General features: G+C 47.3%; 1 protein-coding gene across 1 annotated transcript in view; it reads left to right on the forward strand.

Moving 5' to 3' along the window:
* Window positions 1-18372, forward strand: part of Dlgap2 (DLG associated protein 2) — a 747033-nt gene extending 728661 nt beyond the window's left edge. Inside the window, 3 exon segments of the mRNA XM_052751752.1 lie at window positions 5122-5213; window positions 8605-8757; window positions 11565-18372. Coding sequence (XP_052607712.1) covers window positions 5122-5213; window positions 8605-8757; window positions 11565-11783 — 464 coding nt within the window. The 3' untranslated portion in view covers window positions 11784-18372.
* Window positions 18373-22930: the final 4558 nt, after the last annotated feature.

Raw genomic sequence — 22930 nt, forward strand, 5'->3', positions numbered from 1 at the left:
CACCTGCATGACTTGCCCATACAGCTATCCCAGAGTTAATCAAGTTCACCTTTCCCTAACAATATTTACAAGTAAGATAACCTCCAAGTCTAGTTCTTATTTTAGCAACAGTCATTGGTCTCCACACTTTTAAAATTAAGATTAAATTAAATGGCTTATTAAGCCAAAACTCTGAGCTCTGAATATTGAAATTTCCATTACATGAAATCATTTTTGCCCAAACTATCATTTTGTAATCACAGTTCACTGAACTGAATGAATGGATCTAGTTTACTCAGTGCTGTGTGGCTAATAAAGGCTAGCCAGAGCCAAATACAGACTGGTTCGGGTTCAGTCCTGCCGTGCAGGCCTCCTACTTTCAATACAAAAATGGAAATATTTAGGAGATACTGAAAGTGCTGGAGAATTAGAGTTTGGGGTTTTTTTGTATTAACTAAATCAAATGGATAAGGATGTGAAGTGAAGCCCAAACTTACTAAGTCTTTTGAAACAAACAAAAATCCCTTGTTTGATGACTGCATGGAGCTGGGGCTCTCTCATGACCCCCACACAGGAGCCCATGTACCATCAGGTCTTGTGATGGGTGTTGGGGCTCTTTGACTAAATAACTCCTCCCACCCCAAACATCTGCTCACTTGAGCATTCCCCCATTGGGTGCTGAGAGCTCCAGGCAATCGGAGGGACCTTTAGAGATCAGTTATCCAAGGGATGCCCTCTCACAGTCAGGACAAATGACCACCAGTGTGGTCATATAATACCACAGTGGGATCAGATGCCTGTCACAGGGTCTCCCGGGCCATGTTCCATGAAGGGTACAAAGGTCTATGGATGGGAATGACCAGCTACAGGGCACATTCCCATAGGACCAAGCAAATGACAGGGAAGGTGTGAGACGAACAGAACACGGGTAAGGAGCACAGCGCTGAAGAGAAACTCTAACCCTCTCCATTTGGCCAGGATACCTGAAGCACACAGAGTGGAGGGTGAGAGGGATGATGGCCTCTGTGCAAACCAGATTCCAGGGTACAGACAGCGCATTGAGTATGGGGAGGATGTGCGCATGTTATATGCAAGTCCCTGCATAGGCTGATGGGGTCCCCCTTGCTTATAGACTTCTGGCAAGAGCCAGGCCAAAGAGTATGCCCAGCTTGAGGGTCAAGCTGGCAATGTCATTAGCTGGTCAGAGTCTTACTAAGGGTGTGAGGAGAGCCTGTAAGGAACTAAACAACTCGGTTACATGCTCATGCCATGAAAGAGAGGAGGCCTGGGGCCTGAAGGGAAATTTTCAGGAGCAGTACCCACCTCCAGTGCTGCAAAACTAATCGCCAGGGAGTCCCAAGAGAGGCTGTCAACACCAGACGATCCTTTTCAACTCTGCAAATTCTACAAAAGTCCACTTGAGATTCTTAGAGTGGTGCCAGTATTCCATAGGAAATTTTCATAGAATTAAATTAGATGAGACAGGTGAAAAATAAATTCAAAGAGCCAAGTTAGCTAATTTTTTTTTTTTTTTTTGTACACCAAAGGCCAGGGTTACATCAGGTTCTTTGAAAATTTGCATTCTGATGAGTACCAGTCCTTATCTGCAGCCCTTAAGAGGACACTGTTGAAACTCTGACAAAATTAGGCAAGTATAGTGGTAAAGAATAAATTGAATTTTCGCTTCAAATTCCCTGCAATTACAGGAAGCTATTTACAATATAGGCCTCGGATAGGATCACTCCCATTCACTAAGCGGCCAAGTTCACCTACCATTAGCAGCTGCTCATTAGCCCCGTTCCACCATGCTTCATCTCCATGGCACTGTTTAATTTATACCTGCGACAAAAACCGCACCACATTAATCCATACCAAGAATCACCATACAGTCACACTGTGCTAAAGATTATAAATCACAGTCCTTTATGGATACTTCAGCAGAATTCTGTTTTAAGAGGAACACAAAGATTAGGTATTTAAGCCTCAAGTTTTGAAGAACAAATCAGCTTTTTATTACAATCTAAAGAAAGGAAGGCAGTAAAACAAATACATGCATTCATGGCTTCTTTAATTTTATAGCACAAGTTTGATTAAAATGAGCCCTTCTAAATACTATCAATCACCTGTGCTACAGGATAGAATGAAACAGAAATTCCACCTTCCAGAAGCAAAACATTCATCTTCTGGACACCAAGACTGTTCATCATGCTCCTGTAGGGCATCAGGTGTGAATGAGGGATGATGTGTTTTCTGTCCCTCTTTGAGACTCTGCTCAAAGTGCTGCCCACACGCACCTCCCTATCCCTACACCCCCCCCCCACTACGGGCCTGAACCCAAATCTGAAAATTCAAAACACCTTGAGCAGTGGCTGACAAGTGAGAGATTCTACACCTGACCTCACGGGACAGGCCACAGGCAAAACGTGAATGCTAATATGGTGTAGGAAGCACCTGCCGGCCATGCGGAGAAGGCATAATGAAGCTTAAGTGAATCTGGTGGTTAAACTTGGGTCCCATCCCTCAATGTCTCATTATATGTAAGCAAACATCCCCAAATCCAAGGTAATCTGCAGTTCACCTCTCTCCTTCCCCAAGCATTTCTAAAGAGGGATGTCGGACCTGAACCATCTCCAGGGGCCTCCATATCCCAGCCCTTCTTCCCCTCCTTTCTTCCCGTCACAGTCTAATGGAGATCCCGCCTATCAAGACCTGTAACCTCCCCTTCTCTTGCGGCGGAAAGGAAACCAGTGTGGTTTCATTCGCCCACTGATGAAATGTTCTGGGGTTTACCTTTTTGAACATCCTAGAAGCAATCTAGAATTAGACCATAGCAGGCAATCAATCCGTGCTGAGAAGTGAGGATGTGTGCCGTTCGACAAGGTGAAAGTGAAGTGTGGGTTAAAACATGCTTTCAGGTGGCTAATGAGTCACTCACAGCCTCGGCTGTTTGCTGTAAGAGATACAGACAGAGGTGCTTGCTAGACTCCTCTTCCTGATCTTCCACAAATGTGGAATTTTCCATGATCAATTTTTAGAGAATAAAAATGTACAAGGAGGAGGAGGAGGAAGAGGGAGGGAAAGGAGGAAGGGAGGGAGGAAGGTAGGAAAGGAGGAAGGAAGGGAGGGACGGAGGGAGGGAGAAAACACATCCAAATAAGTGTTTAATCACTTTCAAGAGCACATGATATTCAGGGGTCGACCCTGGCTTTGAACCGGCGAAGAATGCCTTCTGCACGGTACTTTCCGATTGCCCTCTGAATCACCTACTCTTACACTCCCTCGCTTATCAGCCCACTGTTTCTACAGCATTGCAGTCTTCAGCAGTCTCCACGCATCCCTCTGAGCACTTGCTCTTTCTGTCCTCAAGTCTGGCTAGGGAAGAGTGTGGAAGCGGCTGCACCAGCTGGCCTGTGAGGTCAGAGTTTTTGATGCCAGATGCCAGCGTTCAGCACATGTAGGATGTTTCTTCTGTCTCTGCATTCTTGGTACTCAAAGCCATTCCTCACTTAATGCTAACAGTGGACTTTTCCACCGAGTGCATCCTCAGCCCTCCAATAATTGGCCCTGGGACTAGTTGTAGCCGCCACTGGTCCTTGGGGAGCTAGCCTGTGAGGAATAAAGCTACAGTAACTCAGTCCCTGTCTCTGACCCTCAATTTCATCTCCTGGAGATGGATGTTGGGCTGTGGTGGTAGAGAGCACCATAGACTGCCATAGGTTCTGCTTGCTGGTCTTCCACTGATCTGGAAGTTCTTTTGACTTGACTCGATAAAACCTCAAGGGTCTGAACAGCCAGTTGAACTGCACAGCTCTCCAAGGCATAGCACTGGGTCCTTTGCCTCTGCTTCCCTGAGGGACAGAACTCCAGGACACCTGTCCCCCGCCCCCCAACCTTGGCACACAACAGACAGATGCTAATCACAACTCTTTTCCAGAAAAGCCTAGGAGAATGGATCCAACCCGCAACGATTTGTTTCAAGTACTTGGAATGGGGTGGATGTCTGTGCTCTGCATGGAAACTTGAAGGAGAAACTCACAGATGGCAGCTAAGCCTCATAATCAAGTAGTGACAGAGAGAGAAGTCTAGAAAACTGCACTGTATGAGTTCTGAGGGCGGCATATGAGCGGGAGTTGCTGAGGGAAGCTGGGCAGAGATAAAAGGGTCCCGCAGGAAGAAAGGTTTCCATTGGCTCCCGGATGACTCTGAGGCCTGTGTGAGCCTGAGTCCACAAAGCAACTGCCTTCAGGATGGTGCTGCACTCACGGGAAAGCGGAGGAGGGACAATGAGGAAGTTCAAGGGCAAGAGCCATAGCTTCTCTGTCCCTTATGTTTTCCTAGACAAAGCCTTCCATTTTCCCAGTCTAAATCTAGAAGCCGTCGCCGTGTGTTAAATCCTCCGCATGGATAAAAACACATTCTTTACTATTTTTAAAAGTTAATATTTAGCTTCCCACATAAAGCCATTGAGGATCAGGAATCCTTTGTAGCCCAAAGCCGAGTCCTGCTGGAGGCATGGTTAGTCAGGTAACATTAACCTCACAAAGGGTCTGACAAGCCAGCGAGGCTGATCTACTGTGTGGCTCATGACTCTTTGGCTGATTCTGAGGTATGGCATGACCTCATATGTGGCTGCCCTCTGTGTAGCTCCTCTGTATTTGAGACACAGCTCATGTCATTTCCATGAGACAGTACCCTCAGTTCACTGGAGTATTTAATTAAACTCAATGAGATGGAAGATAACCAATGTGCTTTTCTCAAAATTGAGGGGTGACCATCTCAGTATTATTCACTGGGTCTTCTGGAGCCTATGGCTCCTCAACAAGGCCTCACCTGAGCATCAAAGCTAAACAAACTCAGGGCCTAAAAAGAAGATCTTATGGTGCCTTCCACCTTAGTGAGCTAAACCATCCCCAGTCCTCAGTGATAACACCCTCATAGCTGGCATTTGGTTAACTTTGTGTATTCTCATGAGCTGGGAAGGAATGGAAACTTCAGCTGATGGGTGTGTTCAACATGGTCCACCCTAAGCCCCAACCCCAGGAAAAAGGCATGGGTGGCCGTGCTGGTCCCAGCTCACTGGATGCTGCACATTCTCTCTTTTGTCATTACGGACCGGGTCCTAATCTGTCCTGTGTCTCACAGTTCTAGGAAAGATCAGGAGCGCTGTGGGAAGTGCCCAGCTGCTCATGTCCCAGAAGTTCCAGCAGTTTTACTGGCTTTGTCAGCAGAATATGGTAAGTAGCACGGTCGTCCCACCCCGTGGGTGTTGAGATGTGGTGTGCATGCATTCTCACAGACTCCTTGTTACTTTTCATGACAAAGCACCATGACCGAGGCAATGTATAGAAGAAAGCATTTACTAGGGGCTCACAGTTTCAGAGGGCATGTTCATGTGGTGGGGAGCATGGCAGTAGGCAGGCAGGCAGGCAGGCAGGGCACTAGAGCAGTAGCTGAGAGCCTATATCCTTATCCACAAGCTAGAGGCAGAGAGAGCTAACTGGGAATGGCCTGGGCTTTTAAAACCTCAAAGCCCACCCCCAGTGACATACCTCTGCCACCAAGGCCACACCTCCTAATCCTCCCACAAACAGTTCAACCAATTGTGGAACAAGTATTCAAACATATGACCGACCCCATGGGGTGTTTTCATTCAGACCCCCACACTCCTCATTCGTTGACATGCCCCTAAGCAGGAAGATGGGTGAGAAAGAAGATAACCCAGCCCTGGACCCACTTCCCAACACTGGAGACCCACAAATAATCCCTGATGAGCCATACCTCAGCCTTAGGGACCCACACTCCACCTCAGGGGACTTATACTCTGGCCCTGAAGACACACCCAAGGCTCAGAAACCCACACATCTTGCCCTGGGGACCCATACTTCTGCTCTGGAGACCCACACACATATCTCCAAGGACCAACATCCCATCCCTAGGGACCTGCACCCCATCTGGGACTCATACACCTACCCCTAGTTCTCTACATTCAGGCCCCAGCAACTCACACCTTAGGCCCAGGATCCAGCTGGAAGCTGGGGTTGGGGCTGGGGCTGAGTAGAGCATGCAGGTGAGAGGGAGAGTCTGGGTGTACCTCCACTACTGGCTCTTCTCCCAGAAAAATCCCAGAAGAGGAGGTAGGAAAGTCATTGCTATGATGGCCAAGGTCACAAGTAAAGAAAGTCATCTATGAGGGTGTTGAGCAAAGACATATTCATGTGAAGAGATTAAGAAGAGATCTTAGAAGTCATTTGGTCTTTGCATATCTTGTAGGCAGAACAGAAATTGATGTGTCTTGAGCTAGATTTATGAATGCATTCGGCATCGATCCTGGGTCTTCCTGGAAAAGAGAGGAGAAACCCGTGTGTGTGTGTGTGTGTATGTGTGTGTGTGTGTGTGTGTGTGTGTGTGTGTGTGTGTGTGTGTGTGTGTGTGTTTATATACCTGTACATATGTTCATGCATACGAATCTTCATATATCAACATATGCATGTACCCATTTATTGTATGCGCACACAATGTTTGGGTTTTGTCTGACTAAATTATGCATATAATTTCATGAGAAACAGCTGAATCGTATTCATAGTTCTAGGCAATTTTACAATCCAGATACTTAATACCAAACACTTTCCATAAAGGCAAAAGCCGCTGTGGGGCTTGTCATGGCCGAGGCAGCCGGTGTTCTGACGGTGCCCTGCTTGTTAGCTTGTGTGCAGACAGTGAACTTACATGTCCTGCTGCATATGCAAGTGCAGCCCCTCCGAGGTGCAGATCCGGGTCTTTCATTGGGGTCATTAAGGATAATGCTTTCTCTTAACGTTTTCCAGCCAGCCCATTAAAGGTCATCATGAGGTGTAGAGTTAGATCATGGCACCTTTGGCATGAAGCTCTGTCGACATTTAACGGATGATCTGGAAGGTTTGCAGCCTTGAAAGATGAAGCTGGGTAGAAAAAAAATGTTTGGCTCTTATGTGTAGCCCTACCTTCCTGTCCATACTATCTTTGCCAGACGAACGGTTTGATCGTAAGGAACGCTGTGTGCCGTGCAGTTGTGGTCAGGGTGGCCTGGCAGCCTCTGAGGTGTCTTGGTACAGCCCCTGCTGCATCAGGACCAAGCTCACCCTTCAGCTTATGAAATGCTCACCTCTTCTGCACTGGATGCAGCTGATTTAGGCTTGAAATGATCCACCCTAACCATCTTTGATGCCTCTCAAGTTCAAAAGCATCTGGCTGGCTCTTTTCTTTTGGCTTCTCTTGGGGGATCTCTAAGACCCTTGTTGAGGAATGGTGAAGTCAGGAGACACAGGCAAAAGACCGAGCAATGGTATTTGCCCTCCAAGCTGTGGTTCACGCTTGCTGGGGGATTCTGCTGGTGGTAGACATTTTAGGTAGTTTGCCAATCATTAAGTCTAAGAAATAACCCTAGGGAAAACCAGACCGCCCCCCCCACAAGGTGTCTTGAAGTTGTGCAGGTGTGGGCAGCTCGTGATTTAGCTACAGTGTAGCTATCCCTCTTCACTCTACACACTCAAGCAAAAAAAGACAGACAGAAAGCCCGGTATCTCAGAAAGAAGCTTACATGGCCAGACGCTGCTTCAGTGTGGACAGAAGTCGCCCTCTAGTGGTTCAATGTAAGAACAGGCTCAAACAGCAAAGTCCAGCTCTGGATCCTACTTAGGAGGAATGGACAGACACATTGTGAGTTCACCTTCTATCCTCTCTCCCTGCCCCACCCCTGTGACCCTCCCTGGTGCCATAAGCTGTTATCTGGGTAACTGTGAGACTGAAATGGTGCCTAAACAGGTATAATTTCTATGTGAGCATCAACTTGGGCTAAAGAAACTGTGAGCCAAACAATGTTCAACTCAAACTACTGATGAAAGTTGGATACTTTAAGCATTCAAACAAATGTCTGATTTCGGGAGACCACAGTAGGAGTCAGCCTCACACTGAATCAAAAGAACCACACGCAGAATTAGCACTCGATTGTCAGAGTAGGAACCGATTGGACCATACATTGTGCAGAAATAATGTGCATCTTGGACTCAGAACCAGCCCAGGAGCTGCCTGTGGGTAGCTGAGTGGCACCCCTTGGGCAGGCTAAGTTGCGGGGGGAGGTGTTCTTGAATCTTCTGTTCCTTCAAGAGATCAGCTTGGCTCTACATGGGAGGAAACTACATTCACATTACCTTTTGAAGTAATACTTGATCCTCAGAACTAGAGCTAGGACCCATCAAAATAAACACCATGAAATAAATGGCTGCAATCCAAATGGTCTCAGCACCAGACACGTGCAGCCCTGTCCCTTCTGAGTAAGCCATGGGGCTCTACTGTGTCTATGAGCTGCAAACCGTTTGAAGGGTGTTACTCAGAAAGTTTGCAAATACTTGGCAAGTAGTCCTCTACCCCTGAACTACATCCTAGCCCCCAGGATTTTCAAGCTGAAACATTGAAGGGTTATGATGCGTGGTTTTAAGCAGTTGGCACATACCTGGGCTATGGTTAACGTTTATGGGGTCATGGAGCGTCTCCTGCCTTGTCTCCAATGAGTGGAGTCCCTCCTAGTCAGACTCCTTGAGTGACATAGTAAGAAAGAGCAGGCCCTGTAATGTCCCTGTGTGTCCACAGGACCCCAGCGCCATGCCAAGGCCAACATCGCAGGATCTAGCTGGCTATTGGGATATGCTGCAGCTGTCTGTGGAGGATGTCAGCATGAAGTTTGATGAACTGCACCAGCTGAAGCTCAATGACTGGAAGATAATAGAGTCACCAGAGAGAAAGGTAATGAAGTCACACGGTGTGCTGGGTGGGTCCTGAGCACTGTGCCTGTGGGCTTCTGGTACCTGCTGTAGTGCTGGATGATGGCCAGTTTCTCCACCTTTAGTCATTGATACAGGATCGAATTCCGTGTGTGTGTGTGTGTGTGTGTGTGTGTGTGTGTGTGTGTGTGTGTGTGTGTGTTGCAGGCGCATACACAAATAGACAGGATGGGGTCCTGGGTATGTGAATAGCAGGGGTGTCTTGCTCTATCTCCAGTACACAAACATCTCAGACAAACCACTAAAAATCCCTACATCTACAATCTAGCTTCCTCCAGGGATAAATCCTGGCTCATTTTCATCTGACTTCTGCTTGCATTGTATTTAGACGATCTCCCACAGGTAAGATCTTAGGTCTGGCTAAGATGGCAATCTTCTAGTCAAATATACCTCCCTGGTGCATGTTGGGAGTGAAGGACAAGGCATCATTTAAATCTTTCCAAGCAGTCTGAGGGTGTGATCTTCCTATGGAGCCCCAGCCGTAATTAGGCTGAAAATTTGCATTAAATCTGAATATTGGCTCTCTGCTTCGTGATGAGATCATCTCAGGAGAGCACTGGAAGATGGTCTAAGTCAGCAGTACATGCACCTACTGACGAGCTCCCCAGAGAAGTAATCATGGTCTGAATTTTCTAGACAGATATCATCCATTAAACGGAGTTACAGCTAGAGGGGCTGGTGAGATGGCCCAGTGGGTAGAGAGAGGTGTTTGCCACTGACCCTGAAGCTCCGAGGCTGACCCCATGATCTACTTGGTGAGAGGAGAGAACTAATGCCTACAAGGTGTCCCCCGATCTCCACAAGTGCACTGTGGCATATGTGCAAACCCCCACCACACACACACACACACACAAGCATGCATACACACGCTAAATAACTATGTTTAAGTTCCAGTTAGATGTTGCGGTATATGCCTGAATTCCCAACATTGAGAAGCTGAGGCAGGAGGGTTGTAAGTTTGGGGCCAGCCTAGAATAAATAGTGAAACTGTGTCTCGAAATGAAAGAAAACAAAGTTACAAGGAAAACAGATTACTCATAGTTTGGAGAAGTGCTATTCCACGTGTGAGCAAGAATGGGTAGCTAAGTGATTAGAATGAAAGCCAGTGAGGGCACTCACTACTCACTGTTTGAACCTCCTCAAAGACACTGCTGGGGCTAGTGGGGCTGAAAGCCAACAGCCATAGATCTCCCTGAGGACGGTGATCAAACTCCTCCTACCAGATAAGGGGAGGGGTGTCGGAACACAGAAGAGAATCCAGACTACCCATGATTCCGAGGAAATGAGAGGATGGCACAAGAATGGAATGATGAAAGCAGTGCTCCCATGAAAGCAGTGCTCCCATGAAAGCAGTGCTCCCAATCCAGCCCACACAAAGGCACACGGACCAAGTCTCCTGTGAAATGTGTTCTTGCTCAGGACACTCACCCCCATGCAGAGTGGCAGGTGCACACCTTAAAGAAAAGCCTGTGCCTTCTAGGTACTTCTGAAGACAGAGTTCCAAGCCTTGCAAGGTTCATATCTCCCCCCACCACTCTGCTACAGTGAGAGGAGAGAGATGAACAATTGTGTCCTCCATGAGAGCTGCATTTCTAAGTAGCTTAAGAGGCACACCAGGTAGTCAGGAGTGGGCCATAGCTTCCGACCTTAGGAACAAATTTCAGACACCAAGGCAGCGTTTCGCTTTTTCCAACATCAGGCCACTGTGGGCATGGGCACACGCTCCTCTGCTTCCTGTACCACATACAGCTCAAACATGGAGACTCAGGTGACAGCGCTCTACTTAGGCAGGAGTCGTCTCACGATAGCCAGGGGAGGTCCAGATTGGCTCTCAGGAACACCATCCCAGAGTGCAAGCCCTGTGCTCTAGTTCGAAAGCCTTCTGCATCACATGTGTTTCCAGTCTGTCCACATTCCTTCTCTCGAGATGCATGTATATTTTTGGATGTGAATTGAGAATCGAAGCTAAGGGACATACTGTATGTGCATAGATATGTAATTATATGTGTGTTTACAGTAAAGTCAGTGTGGGTTTAGGCTCGTGGTTTGAGAATTTAGCTCAGGGATCCTTGGGGGCTCCTGTCCGCATAAGATGGTTTTCATGAACATGCTTCCTCTCCCACAAACATCAGGCGACCACTTCCATACTCCCTCGAGGCATTTGCTACCACTCAGGTAGGACAGTGCTTTGGAAAGTATGGGGGTGAGTGGGAACTGTAGAATGCCAGAGCTAGGGGGCTGACTGTGTTGAGATGCAGCTTATTTTCTTATCCGCAGACACTGCCTTAAACTCCTCAGTCTCCACTAAAAAATCCGAAGTTTAGAAAGGTGACCCCCCCCAAAAAAAAAAAGTGAATGCTGTAAGATGAAGCTGCTTCACTGGGCATCGGTGGGGGTGAATTTGGCAGTGCCTACCAGGGCGGGAGATCCAACAGAACTTGGATGAACCAGGGCTCCAGGACTCAGCACCTCTGGTCTGCCCCTGACCTCCCCCTGACTTAACTGAGTCCCCCCCCCCTTGACCTCTAATGACCTCCCCTCTACCTTCTCATGACTCTCCATGATCCTCCTGGCCTTGCCATGACCCCTCCCATCTCTCCTCTGACCTCCTTCCACTTCCCCATGACCCCCCCCAACACACACACACCCCCCTCTCATTCCTGACCTCTCTCCTGATGTTCCCCCGATCTTCCCCAGACTTCCTCCCACTTGCCTCCGAGACCTCTCCATGACCTTCCCTGACCTAGTCTGACTTGTGATGCTTTTCAGGAAGAAAGGAAGATCCCCCCTCCAATACCAAAGAAGCCCCCCAAGGGGAAATTCCCCATCACAAGGGAAAAGTCCCTGGACCTGCCGGACCGACAGCGCCAAGAAGCCCGGCGTCGGCTCATGGCAGCCAAGAGAGCCGCCTCCTTCCGCCAGAACTCTGCCACCGAGAGGGCAGACAGCATTGAGATCTACATCCCCGAGGCCCAGACGCGGCTCTGAGGACCAGAGGTGGCCACGCGCGCCTGGTTTTGTTCTTTTACACAAAATGCTTGTACAGTTTATTGCCTACCTGGTAGTTTCTGTCTCACCCTCCACCGGATTCACCCTTGCCGTGTTCTCTGCACCGTAGACAGTGGACACTCTGATTCCTAGTTTGCTGAGCTCATGGCAAGACTGACTCTGAAGGACATCGGCTCTGAGGAACAGGCTTGGTGAGCCCTGACTTACCTCCCTGTTCGCAGAGGGCCGCCCAGTGGCCTCTTGAGATGGAACCTAGCTTTCACTTTGTTATTTATATTTTTATAAATTGTGTGATTAACCAGAGGTCACTACAAACGGGTGCATCTCCCCACTCTCGAGAGGCATTAGACATCCAAGTGGAAGGTGCTACAATTCGAAGGGCAGGAAAGACAGACAAGCCTGTTCCCTCTCATCTGAGTTACTCTCCCCAGCTCAGTTGCCCCAAGACCCTGCTGTCCTCACTGGTCCCGCCACCACAGGAAGCACTCGGTTCCTTGGTTGACATTTGTGACGACAGAAGAGGGTCTCTCCAAGGTCCCCACCACGTGGTTCTCCAAAAGGAAATGACAAGGCTGAACCCCACCCCACCCCCCAAAAAAAATATCTAGCATAGAATCTTTATATTCAAAGCTCAGCTGTATGTTCCTCTAAGAGAGGGACCCATGGAAAGGGCTGGCAGAAGCCCAGAGAATACAAAGAGGGAAAAAACTAAGAAATAGTCATGGTATTTTTATCCCTTCGTAACCTAAACCATTACACATAGCATTTTCTTAAACTTCAACTGCTTAAGCTACATGTACTTTTTATGTATGTTACATGCGTTCTCAAACTGCTATCACTTGACTTTCCAGGGTACCTTTAAAGGAGTTTGCTTGTTTATGATGACAGTTGTGATGGTTGTAAAACATATAAGAAATATGAATGTGAGTGGTAAGTATATCAGTTAAAATGGTAAAGAAGAAAAAAAATTAGTTTATACTCGTATTTTTCCAGAATTCTTTTGGTCCTATGCAGTACTGCTGAAGTTAAGAATATATTTCTTGCCTGTGTTAGGCATGAAAAGGGGAGGGGGAAAGGCCATGCATGGTGATTTCCAGCCGTGGAATCTAAGAAAGGTTGTCAGTAGTCATGACTCTGAGGGTGCTGAGAAGAGAAAAGTTGGCTCTGATTAACAGGCTTTGTGTAAATTAGATTTACACGTTAAGAGGCGACGTTACCAGACATCTGCACAGAAGTTCAGACGCCACACCGAGCGCTCAGACTGCCCATGGCCCTGATCTCAGAGGTCTCTGTTGTTCAGGTTCAGGCAGGGTCCCACCCCATCCCAGGCCTTCCCTCTTAATACATAAGGAGCCCCATGCACTCAGCCATAGGAGCAAAGCTTTCGACATCCCCTGTACCATCTGTGTTCTTCTCGTGACTTGCACTTTAAACGGTCCCCAGGGCCCCCTCTGCAGCCTGACTGCATCGCTGGTCACTGCATGCGGGTACCCATCGAGGCAGCCTTGCAGCTGGGTGTTGCTAAGACGACACCGGCCTCTTCCTCATCCTCTCCATTCCTCTACGCATGGGGGGGCACGGTTGATGTTACAGCATGTCAAGCCTCAAAGTTTTACTTTTTTTTTTAAGCCGAGTAGTCAAGAATTCCCTGTAATAGCAAAATCCTATAAATCGAGCCTTGTATCTGGTATATATTTTACCAAACAGCCTTAAATATATTTGGAAGCAAAAATCATATGAATGTATATCCTTTAAAAAATGCAAAAAAAAAAAACTCCCCAAAATATTCTTCTATCACTGAACCCTATTTCCCCAGAGTGTTCAAAGCATTTTCTACCTAAATAAATACGTAAATCCTGAATAGTACAATAATGATGCTTCCTCCTGTATTCATGCCACTGTGCTAAAATATATATATATTGTAAGCACTGGTACTTCAGACTTTGAAAGTGATGTATCCTAGAGGAACTATCTAGAAGTAATCAGAGGTAAGCAGGTCTGATGTACACCCCCTAGCTGAAGGAAATACAAAAAGCAAATGTCCCTGCTGCCCACACCCGTGAGGTTTCTGGCAGCCTTCCCCATCACTTCCTCGACACAACATACATAGAAACAAATTGTATCATTAGACAATCATTGTTTGTCTTAAGCCCAAAATTCTATGGACCCAACTTGAACAAAGTATCCATTCAATTTTAGTTAATTATGTTGCCTATATTCATTGTTCATCCGATGCTACCCAAAGTCTTGGCCTAAACTTCCCCTAGCTGAACAAAACTTCCTTCCCTGAGTTGCATGGTGGCCCCTCTTCAAAGTGAAAAAAAAAAAATGTATCCCTATCTGGTTCACTAGGTTCCAAAGATTATTCGTTAATGACCGAACAAACACGTGCTGCTAGTTCTGATGGAGTGTTAGCTGTTCGAGTCCCCTCATAAGTGCAATACCTTCGGTTCTCATGTGGGTGACAAGCCACCGTGGAACAAGAAGATAAGCCATGTTTACACTGCGTCATCCGAGCAAAGGCCAGCGGCACTGGTCACGTGGGCACGCTGTTCCCTCCGGCTCCTTTATATTTCAGTTGCACTCAGGAGGGTCATGGTGTGGAATTCTCCTGTGGGCCTCTCATCTCATCCAAAATAGGACATTAATGAAAAACTGGTACACGGACGTGGCTGTAACCCGGTGCCGTCCATGTTGTCCGCCCCAGCACACCTGTGTTCCCAGAGATGCCTCCGACAACCGGAGAGACTTGAATGTCCTCATTTCAGAATCCCTTTCTCACACCGTCAGGCTGCTGTGGACTCTGCTGTGCTGAGCTTTCGGGAACAGTGGGAGAGAAGGCGCAGCTGAAGAGCAGGACCTGGGGGGGGGGGGGAGAACGAGACTGAGCAACACGAGTATCTTCCATGTACTTTCCTGCGCATCTCTATCTGTTCCTGTGGTGATTATCATTGCCATATTTTTATCGTCACCCTAGAACGGTGTAGAAAGCAGCCAACTTGTTTTATACCAAGAAATCACCTCACTGAAAAGGAAATGCCCACACTTTTAACTTCAAACCACATCTGAAGACTTCACACATTTAATAGGAAGTAAATCCTTAGGGAAAAAAAAATTACAAATTATTTGACTGCCTCAGAAAACGACCCAAAACAAGAAGCTGCAGAGTGGAGGCGATCTTCCAGCCAGCCTTTATGGAGATGTCCAAGCTATGATTAGAAGATCACCAAAAGTACACAATGCATATGATGGATCCTGTTTCTTGGGGTGTCTGTCCCAGTGCACCCCATCTTGATTTCTGCCTTTGATTAGCATATTGAGCACGCACTGTTTTTTAACCATCCTAACTTAAATCTGCTGCCTCTGTGTGTTCACCACACACCCCCAACCCCAGGGCCCCAAGGAAGAGATTTCTGTGGAAATAGTGATATCATGGACACATGGCCCAAGTGCCTGGAGCAACCATAGAACTCCCTGCCTTAGAAACAGCTGTCTGGTTTGGGCCAAACCTTTTTTTTTTTTTTAAAGATAGAGTCTCACTGTGTATAGTATAGGCTAGCCTCAAATTTGCAATTATCCTGCCTCTTTCTTCTGGGTGCTGGGATTATAGACATGCACCATCACACCCAGCCTTGATCCAAAATTTTGGGCAGCAGGGATGGAGTGGAATGAAAGACAGAGGCATACAGGATTTAGCGATCTATTACGGGATAATCAGGTTTGAGCCGGCCCTCCGGTGTCTCTGAAGACCTGGAAGCCAGTCACCCTTTGAGGGGCACACAGGTCGGGTCTCAGCTGCTTTCTCCCACAGTGTCGGTCACCTTGCTCAGGGTTCCCTGACCACAGCTCCAGGATGTCCACAGGGACAGAAGCTCAGAAGGACAAGTGGCAGCTCAGATAGACTCAGGCTGACAGGTTAGCAGGACCGAACCTGTTGCTGGCAGAGGAACTCCCGCAGATGTTGGAGGCAGCGGCAGCAGTCCCCTGAGGACCTGTATCTGGCTTGAAGGAAGCTGGCTGGCTGGAGCAATACTGGGCATGAGGGGGTACTGAAGCACCATGCTCACCCCACCAGCTGCAGACTTGAAGCACACTTTCCCAAGTCACGGGCTTTAGTGTGCCCGCCTCACCCAGCCACTTTCTTCTCCAGCCTTGGGCGTCTTCATGTTCTTACTGCAAATTTAACATATGACTCCCTTCACGGTTCCCCCCGTCATTTTTATAGTTTTTCAAACTATATTTGCTGGAAGTTTCAACAAGTTTATTTCTACCCACTCGCTGTTGATACTTGCAAGTAGGTGTGGATCAAACCCAGGGTTCTAAATCCAGTCAACCGCAAGCTTAAGAGAGCGAGACTAGAATGGCCTCTGATTGGCAGTGGCCTCAGCTGCATGGGTGAGCAATGAACTTTGCACTAACTCATCCCCCATTACCACCTGTCATGAGCACGCCACATCAGCTGACGTCACCCCTGTGCCCTCGTGCTGCGTGTGCCTCCTGTGGCTAGTGGAAAGGTCCCACAAACTGAAGGCTGTGAACTTCCCTGTCAGGCTAGATGCCCTCTACACGGAGTGGCTCCGGGAAGTTTGAGATGTCAACAAGAAGGTGCCAGAAGCCCCGAGGCCCAGCCAAGCCGCCAGAATTTATGCATGCAATGGCTAGTAACCTGTCTTCACTCAGCCCCCCCCCCCCCGTTTTCTCTTCCATGTGACGTTAGTGTTACGCTCCCTACCTCCCTCATAGACAGACAGACACAATGTAAGGACTGATGACATACAGCCTCTGGCATCTTTAAGCTTAGAGGTTTATGGTGAATGTGTATTGTTGCTTGGGATTCATCCTCTGGCCCTACTATGTGTGCTGTGGTCCCACTCTGTGCAAGAGGCTGGTAGAGCCAGGCAGGGCACAAGAGGCAGGGACGTTTGCTTTAGGGTCCTGTCCTGCCTAGGCACAAGGTCAAACAAGAATGCAGAAGGGCACAGAAATGAAGTATAAGTGCCAGGAACTTCTTTTCCTGCTGGCTGGGACTTCCGTTTCTATATTCTTCCACGAACAAGAACCAATACCACCACCAAGAACTGCGTGACATTCTCACCATCTCGTCAGCTCAGCTCCCTCCTAGATGAAAGGAACAGATGTTATCTGTACTGTGATGTGATGACAGTATGGTAAACAGAAGGATGTGCATGTGACGAGCACCAGGATGGACCCAGACCTGCAGCACAGTCGCTGCCGAGGTGTGGATTCCGCCCCAAGCCCCCATTCTGCCATCATTCCCCTGCCCACTGCAGAGATGAGCACACACACACTCTGAGAAGAAGCCTTTCCATTCTCACCACACCGAAAAACACCACTATGTTATGAGTTGTTGTCCTAACTCTGACGTTTTGATCCAATGTTTAAAAAAAAAAAAAATTACCCTGCTTCCGTCTCAACAGCTGACAGCTGACTCCTTGAGGACATATTAGTTACCTACAAAACTACTACTTTTTAAAGGATTTTGTATACACACAAACCCAGGTAACAGTGGTTTACCTCCCAACTTTCTTAGATTTTAGGAGACTCTTAATCATTGGTGCTTATTCTGAATTTGAAAGACTTGGGCTCCAAGACTTCCCATGTGCCGTGCAAGAGAGAGGGTCACAGAGGAAGTTATGGCAGGATTCGTGAACACGTGTTTATCTTTTGAGCAGTGGTCTCCGTGGGGGGACTCAGATACATGTCTGCAAATTCAAGGATGGAAGCCAAGGTCGGTTGTGGGACCTTAGGAAGCCACTTGTCCATAACCCCTGTTCTTCACTACCCCACCCAACTCCAGCCATCACACAAACTCGGTCACCTTCAAAGGGCTCCAGAGAATTGTCACCTTCCTCCATTTTCGGTTAGTTTGCTGCATTCAGGAAGGTTTCCCTCCCCCAATCAGCATCGAGAACGGGGCTACTTATTCCCAATGATAAGCCGGTTACCTCCGGCCAGGTACCCTTCTGTAGAGAGACAACCCTCTGCCCTCCCTCCATACCATGTGCCAAAATACCCAGGTGTGGCCTAAGGACTGAGTTTAATGCCTCCTATAGGGATTCAAGGAATGCCAGAGCAGGAGACTAGCGTTTTAGTTAAAGGTTCAAAGTATATAAATATATATATAAATAAATATACATACAAAATAATACCCACGATGAGGATCGACAGAGTGCCAAATATTCAAATCTGTACAGAGTTACCTTCACCAGAACTATTTTATGTAATTCTCTCACTCATGCTTTTGGGGTTCTTTTGATAAATTCTACTTCCCAGCATGCAGTACCCTATCGGATGTATTTCTTGTCGCCGACACGATTTCTTCCTTCTCATTAATGGTTTGTCATTATTTTAAGTCATTTTTAAAAGACTGCTCATTTTGTTTGTGTCTTCTTTCTTCTGTGACTTTTTTCTTTTCACTCTTAGGTGACCATGGAAAAGCATTGTTGTCTAGAACTCTTCGCTGGTAACTTCCCTTTCATTTGATGTCTGTATCACCAATATTCACCTCCTGTAAATAGTTCTGCGATTAAATTTTTTGAGAAAAGTATTTACTTTTCTTGGAGTAAATTTCTTTGTTATTTTAAATTCAGAAAATATAGATCAGAGGATTTTATTCAAAAAAATTACACTCTTCCTCCATTATCTTTTTAATATCCTTGATATATCTATTAAGATGAAATAGACGGCTAGAGGGATGGCTATATGCCAAGTAGGCTTTATGATCGGAGGTCAGATCCCCAGCACCCATGTGAATACCAGGTACTTAAAAGGCAGAGGTGGAGGGTCCCCAGGGCAGGCTAGCTAACAGACTACCAAATCTGTGAGCTCTGGGTTCAAGTGAGAGACCCTGCATTCAATATATAAAGTGGAAACTGATCAAGAAAAGCATTTGTATCAACCTCTGGGTTCCGCATGCATACACACATGCACACATACACCCACACACACATACATACATACACATGCATAAAAAGAACTAGACATTCCTCATTGCTATGCATTTAATGTGTATGTGAAATGGCATGGATTAACATAATCCTGCAGTTAACACTGCAGTGTTTAGTTAATGGTTTTCACACACAGTTAAGTTACAGGGGGAACAAACGGGGGTCACATAACCGCAAAGACCCATACATTCTGGCTGCAGTGAGACAGAGTTGGGAGCTGGTGGCACAGTGCCCAGGCCTTTGTGTAGAAGAACAGAAAGGCTCCACTACCCAAGGACCCAAGTTGCCCAGATATGGTGTAGGTCTCTCCTAATGGACGAAGATGGAGTTCATTTTTCTTGCCAAGCGCTGACTCCATCCCTTCCAGTTGCTTGGGCCCTATGTGGTCCCTCCATCTCTCCCTGTTTCCAGTTGTCAGCTGATCTTAGCAGCCCAATGAGGATTCTGATAGCTGACTCCTACCCTTTCTACCCATTGCTAGTTATCGAAGTCACCAAGCCTAGATCATGACTCTCCAGCCCCCAAGGCACCATGACCCAGCAGCTCTGGAGAAAGACCACACCCATTCCAAAGCCCTCCCAACAGGAAGTGTCCTGGCCTCTTCCAGACTCCACCAAGCTTGATGGTGGTATGACAGATGATTGTCAGAGGGGTGGAGACATCCCTTCCAATGAGATTGATGCAATTGGCTGACAATTTCTAGCAAGAAGAGGATGAAGGGTATGAATTCTGAGACTGTAAGGGAAATGAATCCATCAACAAAACCTTTCTGCTTATTTTACTCAGTTACAATTGTGATTTTTGAAAGTTTGCAGGTAAGAAATTGAGTTGAAGAACTGGTGATGCACACCCATAACCCCCTGCATGTGGGAGGCAGGAGAAGCAGGAATTCAAAAGCATTCTTAGCTATATTGCAAGTTTGAGGCCAGCCTAGGTTACATGAGACCCTGCCTCAAGAAGAGAAAGGGAAGAGAAAAAATCTGAGGATGTACCTAATAAGTTGAGAACACCCATGTACTGTGGATGGTATTTCTTTCAAGAGCTCTGGTATAACCAGAATCCCCTAGGGAAGAGTCTCAAGAAAGGATCATCACATCAGGTTGGCTTTTGGCATGCCCATGAAATATTTTTCTTGTGCTAATTGTGGTGGGGAGGCGACCAGGACTGCTGGGGGCCATACCATTCTCAGTTTGGCTCCTGAACTATGTGAGAGTAGAAGACACAAACTGAGTGCTAGATGTGCGTGCGTTTCTTTATCTCTGCTCTTGACTGTGGGATGTGGTGTGACCAGCTGCTTCAAGCCCTCTTCTCCGTGTGAGCTAGCGTAAACTTTTTCTGTCCTAGTTTTCCTTCTGTTACAGCGACAGGAATGAAATCAGAACAAGAGAGAAGGGTCAACAGAAACCACTTTGTGGGAGGCCATCCCACCCCCACTTTTTCCCAGGGTACTCGAGCAGGAACAGCAGGAAATATTAGAAATTTAGAGGGGAGAGAAACAGACAGAAAACACAGGATAGCCTCCGGAGGGCCTGGATCCTCAATCCATCGAGCCGACTGTCTCTGCCAAAGGGCTTCTAAAGGAATGCCAAGGGGTGTAGCAAAACACCCCTTACAGCCAAGTGCAGACCATCTCAGACACCTGGACCATGCACGTGGTCAAGCCATTCCCTAATGCAGCCCTGCTGTGTAAAGCAAGCTCAGGTCTCACTAGGAAACCTCTGTGGACCCCAATACCCCTTGACCTTTCTGCTCAATTTGTTTGTAGAACTAACCTATTGTAGTGAAAGATAATCTAATCTGTGTGTGTGTATACATATATGTGCGCACACACGCATGCACACACGCGCGCGTGCGCGCACGCGCACACACACACACACACACACACACACACACACACACACACACCTGGATGATATTAAACTCTTGTTCTTCCTGCCTCCACCTCCTGAGTGCTAGGATTACACACATGTAAGCCACCACATGAATGATCTATTGCATAGAAGAAGCAATACAAGAGGCGATGTTTGGAAAATGTCACCTGCGGCAATTTCAAGGTTTTCCGCTCATTTCCGATAGTTGACATTTTTGAATGGGCTACCTTGTGAAGACAAGGACTCTGGGGATTTCTCGCCCCTATTTTTATTAGTCTTTTTTTTTCTTTCCTGCGAGCTCTCTCCTTACTGTCACTTACTACGCTCTGAAGATGGTTACTTGCTTCTTAATTAAGTGGAGAGCACTTCACCGATGTGCTGCAGGAAAGAGGAAAAGATTTTAGAGCGTGCTGGCTTGAGCTCTGCAGCCCAGTGCCATAACATGTTCTTGGCAGTGCTCCTTGCAGCCTTCATTAGGGTTTAAAATCAACTGCATAGATTTTTTTTGCCTAAACAATTAGAGTCCAAGACAGATGAAAACCCATTTCCGAATGATTTCATGACACTGGAAAGGTCTCCCTGAACTTGGAGTGAGAGAAATTCAATCTTCTAGCAACACATTTAGCATGCCTAGGATTAGGTAAAGAGGCCGACCACATTTAAAACTCACAGCCCCCACCCTATAGGTCTCTTAAGCCAGCCTTTGGCTGGCCGGACCTTGTCCTGTTTCCCCGTCTCTGCATACACAGACGTTCTGGTGTGGAGGAGCCCAAAAGTAGGCATGTCACCATACCCAGCCAGCCGCCTCCTCTGGGTCTCTGAAGGTCTGTCCTACTGGTTTAGCCACTGCTCCACCTGCCTCCTTCCTCCTCAACACAGAACCCATCTTGAGTCCCCAAGCCTTTGGGAACTGAGACTGTGCCATGGGGTAGGCACCTGCGCTCCACGCAGCTGCTGTGCCCTCCTCGCTTGCCTGGCTTCCTGATCACAGCCGCCCATGGTTCTTGGCCCTTCCTCACACACACACAAACCAGCAGCTTGCAATGGGCCTCATCCCAGTCACTGCCAGCTTGCTGTGCCTGAGATCTGAGATGTTGCAGTGGTACCTCCTGGAGGTCGTAGATTTGAGCATGTCTCACCTCCTTCTCCTCCCCCTCCTCCCCCTCCTCCCCCTCCTCCTCCTCCTCCTCCTCCTGCACCTACTACCTCCATATCCTAGCTGTGACATGTCGCCGGAGTGTTTTGTCCATCAGTCTCAGGATCCTGCCCTGACTCTGGGAGAATTGTCCTCACTCCTTTGGTCCTTGGGACTCAGCAAGTGCCCTCAATGGCTTCTTCTTATGTCCTCACATTCCACAGTTGGTGAGTTTCTCACTTCCAACCTCTGCATAGTGTCACTCAGCCTGATGACTGCCACGGTGCATCCCACTACGCAGGGAGCTTTTGCTAACTGGCTTGTGATCCACTGTGAACATCATGGACTTCCTGTTTATATCGCTCTCTTATTTCTTCACCTTAATTAAGGTAAGTCTGAAGGTCCTGAAGGCACATGTAGGGTTCCTCAGACATCAACAGAGCCTACCCAGAAAAGGATATATGGCTCCAGTTCCCCTGGGGATCTGATGCTGAGTCAGTGAACATTTTTAAACAACTTTTATGTTATGAGCACTACACTAAAAATACTATAGTTTAAAAACAAATCATGACTCCTGCACGGGCATGTTAACTGTGGTCAGGTAGCTGCTTGGGCCAGATATTTCCAGGTTCTTGGCATTTTATTCAAGTAGGAAATAAAACCCAAACAGATTGAAAAGTACCATAGAAACAATATTCAAAGCAAAGCAATAGAAAAGATCAGCCGTGGACCACAAGAGTGAAAATGCTCAAGGACCCAGATTGTTCATTTTTGAGATAAGGTCTCATGTGGCACAGGTGGCCTAGAAATCACTATGTTGGCTGGCTTTGAAAGATCTTCCAAGGAGCCAGTCATGGTGGTGGATGCCTTTAAATCCCAGCATGTGGGAGGCAGAGGCAGATGGGTCTCTGAGTTCAAGGCCAGCCTGATCTACAGAGTGAGTTCCAGGACATCCAGAGCTATTACACAGAGAAACCCTGTCTTGAAAAACAGGAAGGAAGGAAGGAAGGAAGGAAGGAAGGAAGGAAGGAAGGAAGGAAGGAAGGAAGGAAGGAAAAACTGGTCTTCCTGCCTCAGCTTCCAAATGCTGAGATTACAGGCAAGCACTACCATGATTGCTTCAGATTCCTTTACTAACATCTAGAACTCCAT

This window comes from Peromyscus californicus, unplaced genomic scaffold, assembly GCF_007827085.1.
Source record: "Peromyscus californicus insignis strain IS unplaced genomic scaffold, ASM782708v3 Scaffold_23__1_contigs__length_62951481, whole genome shotgun sequence".
NCBI lineage: Eukaryota > Metazoa > Chordata > Mammalia > Rodentia > Cricetidae > Peromyscus > Peromyscus californicus.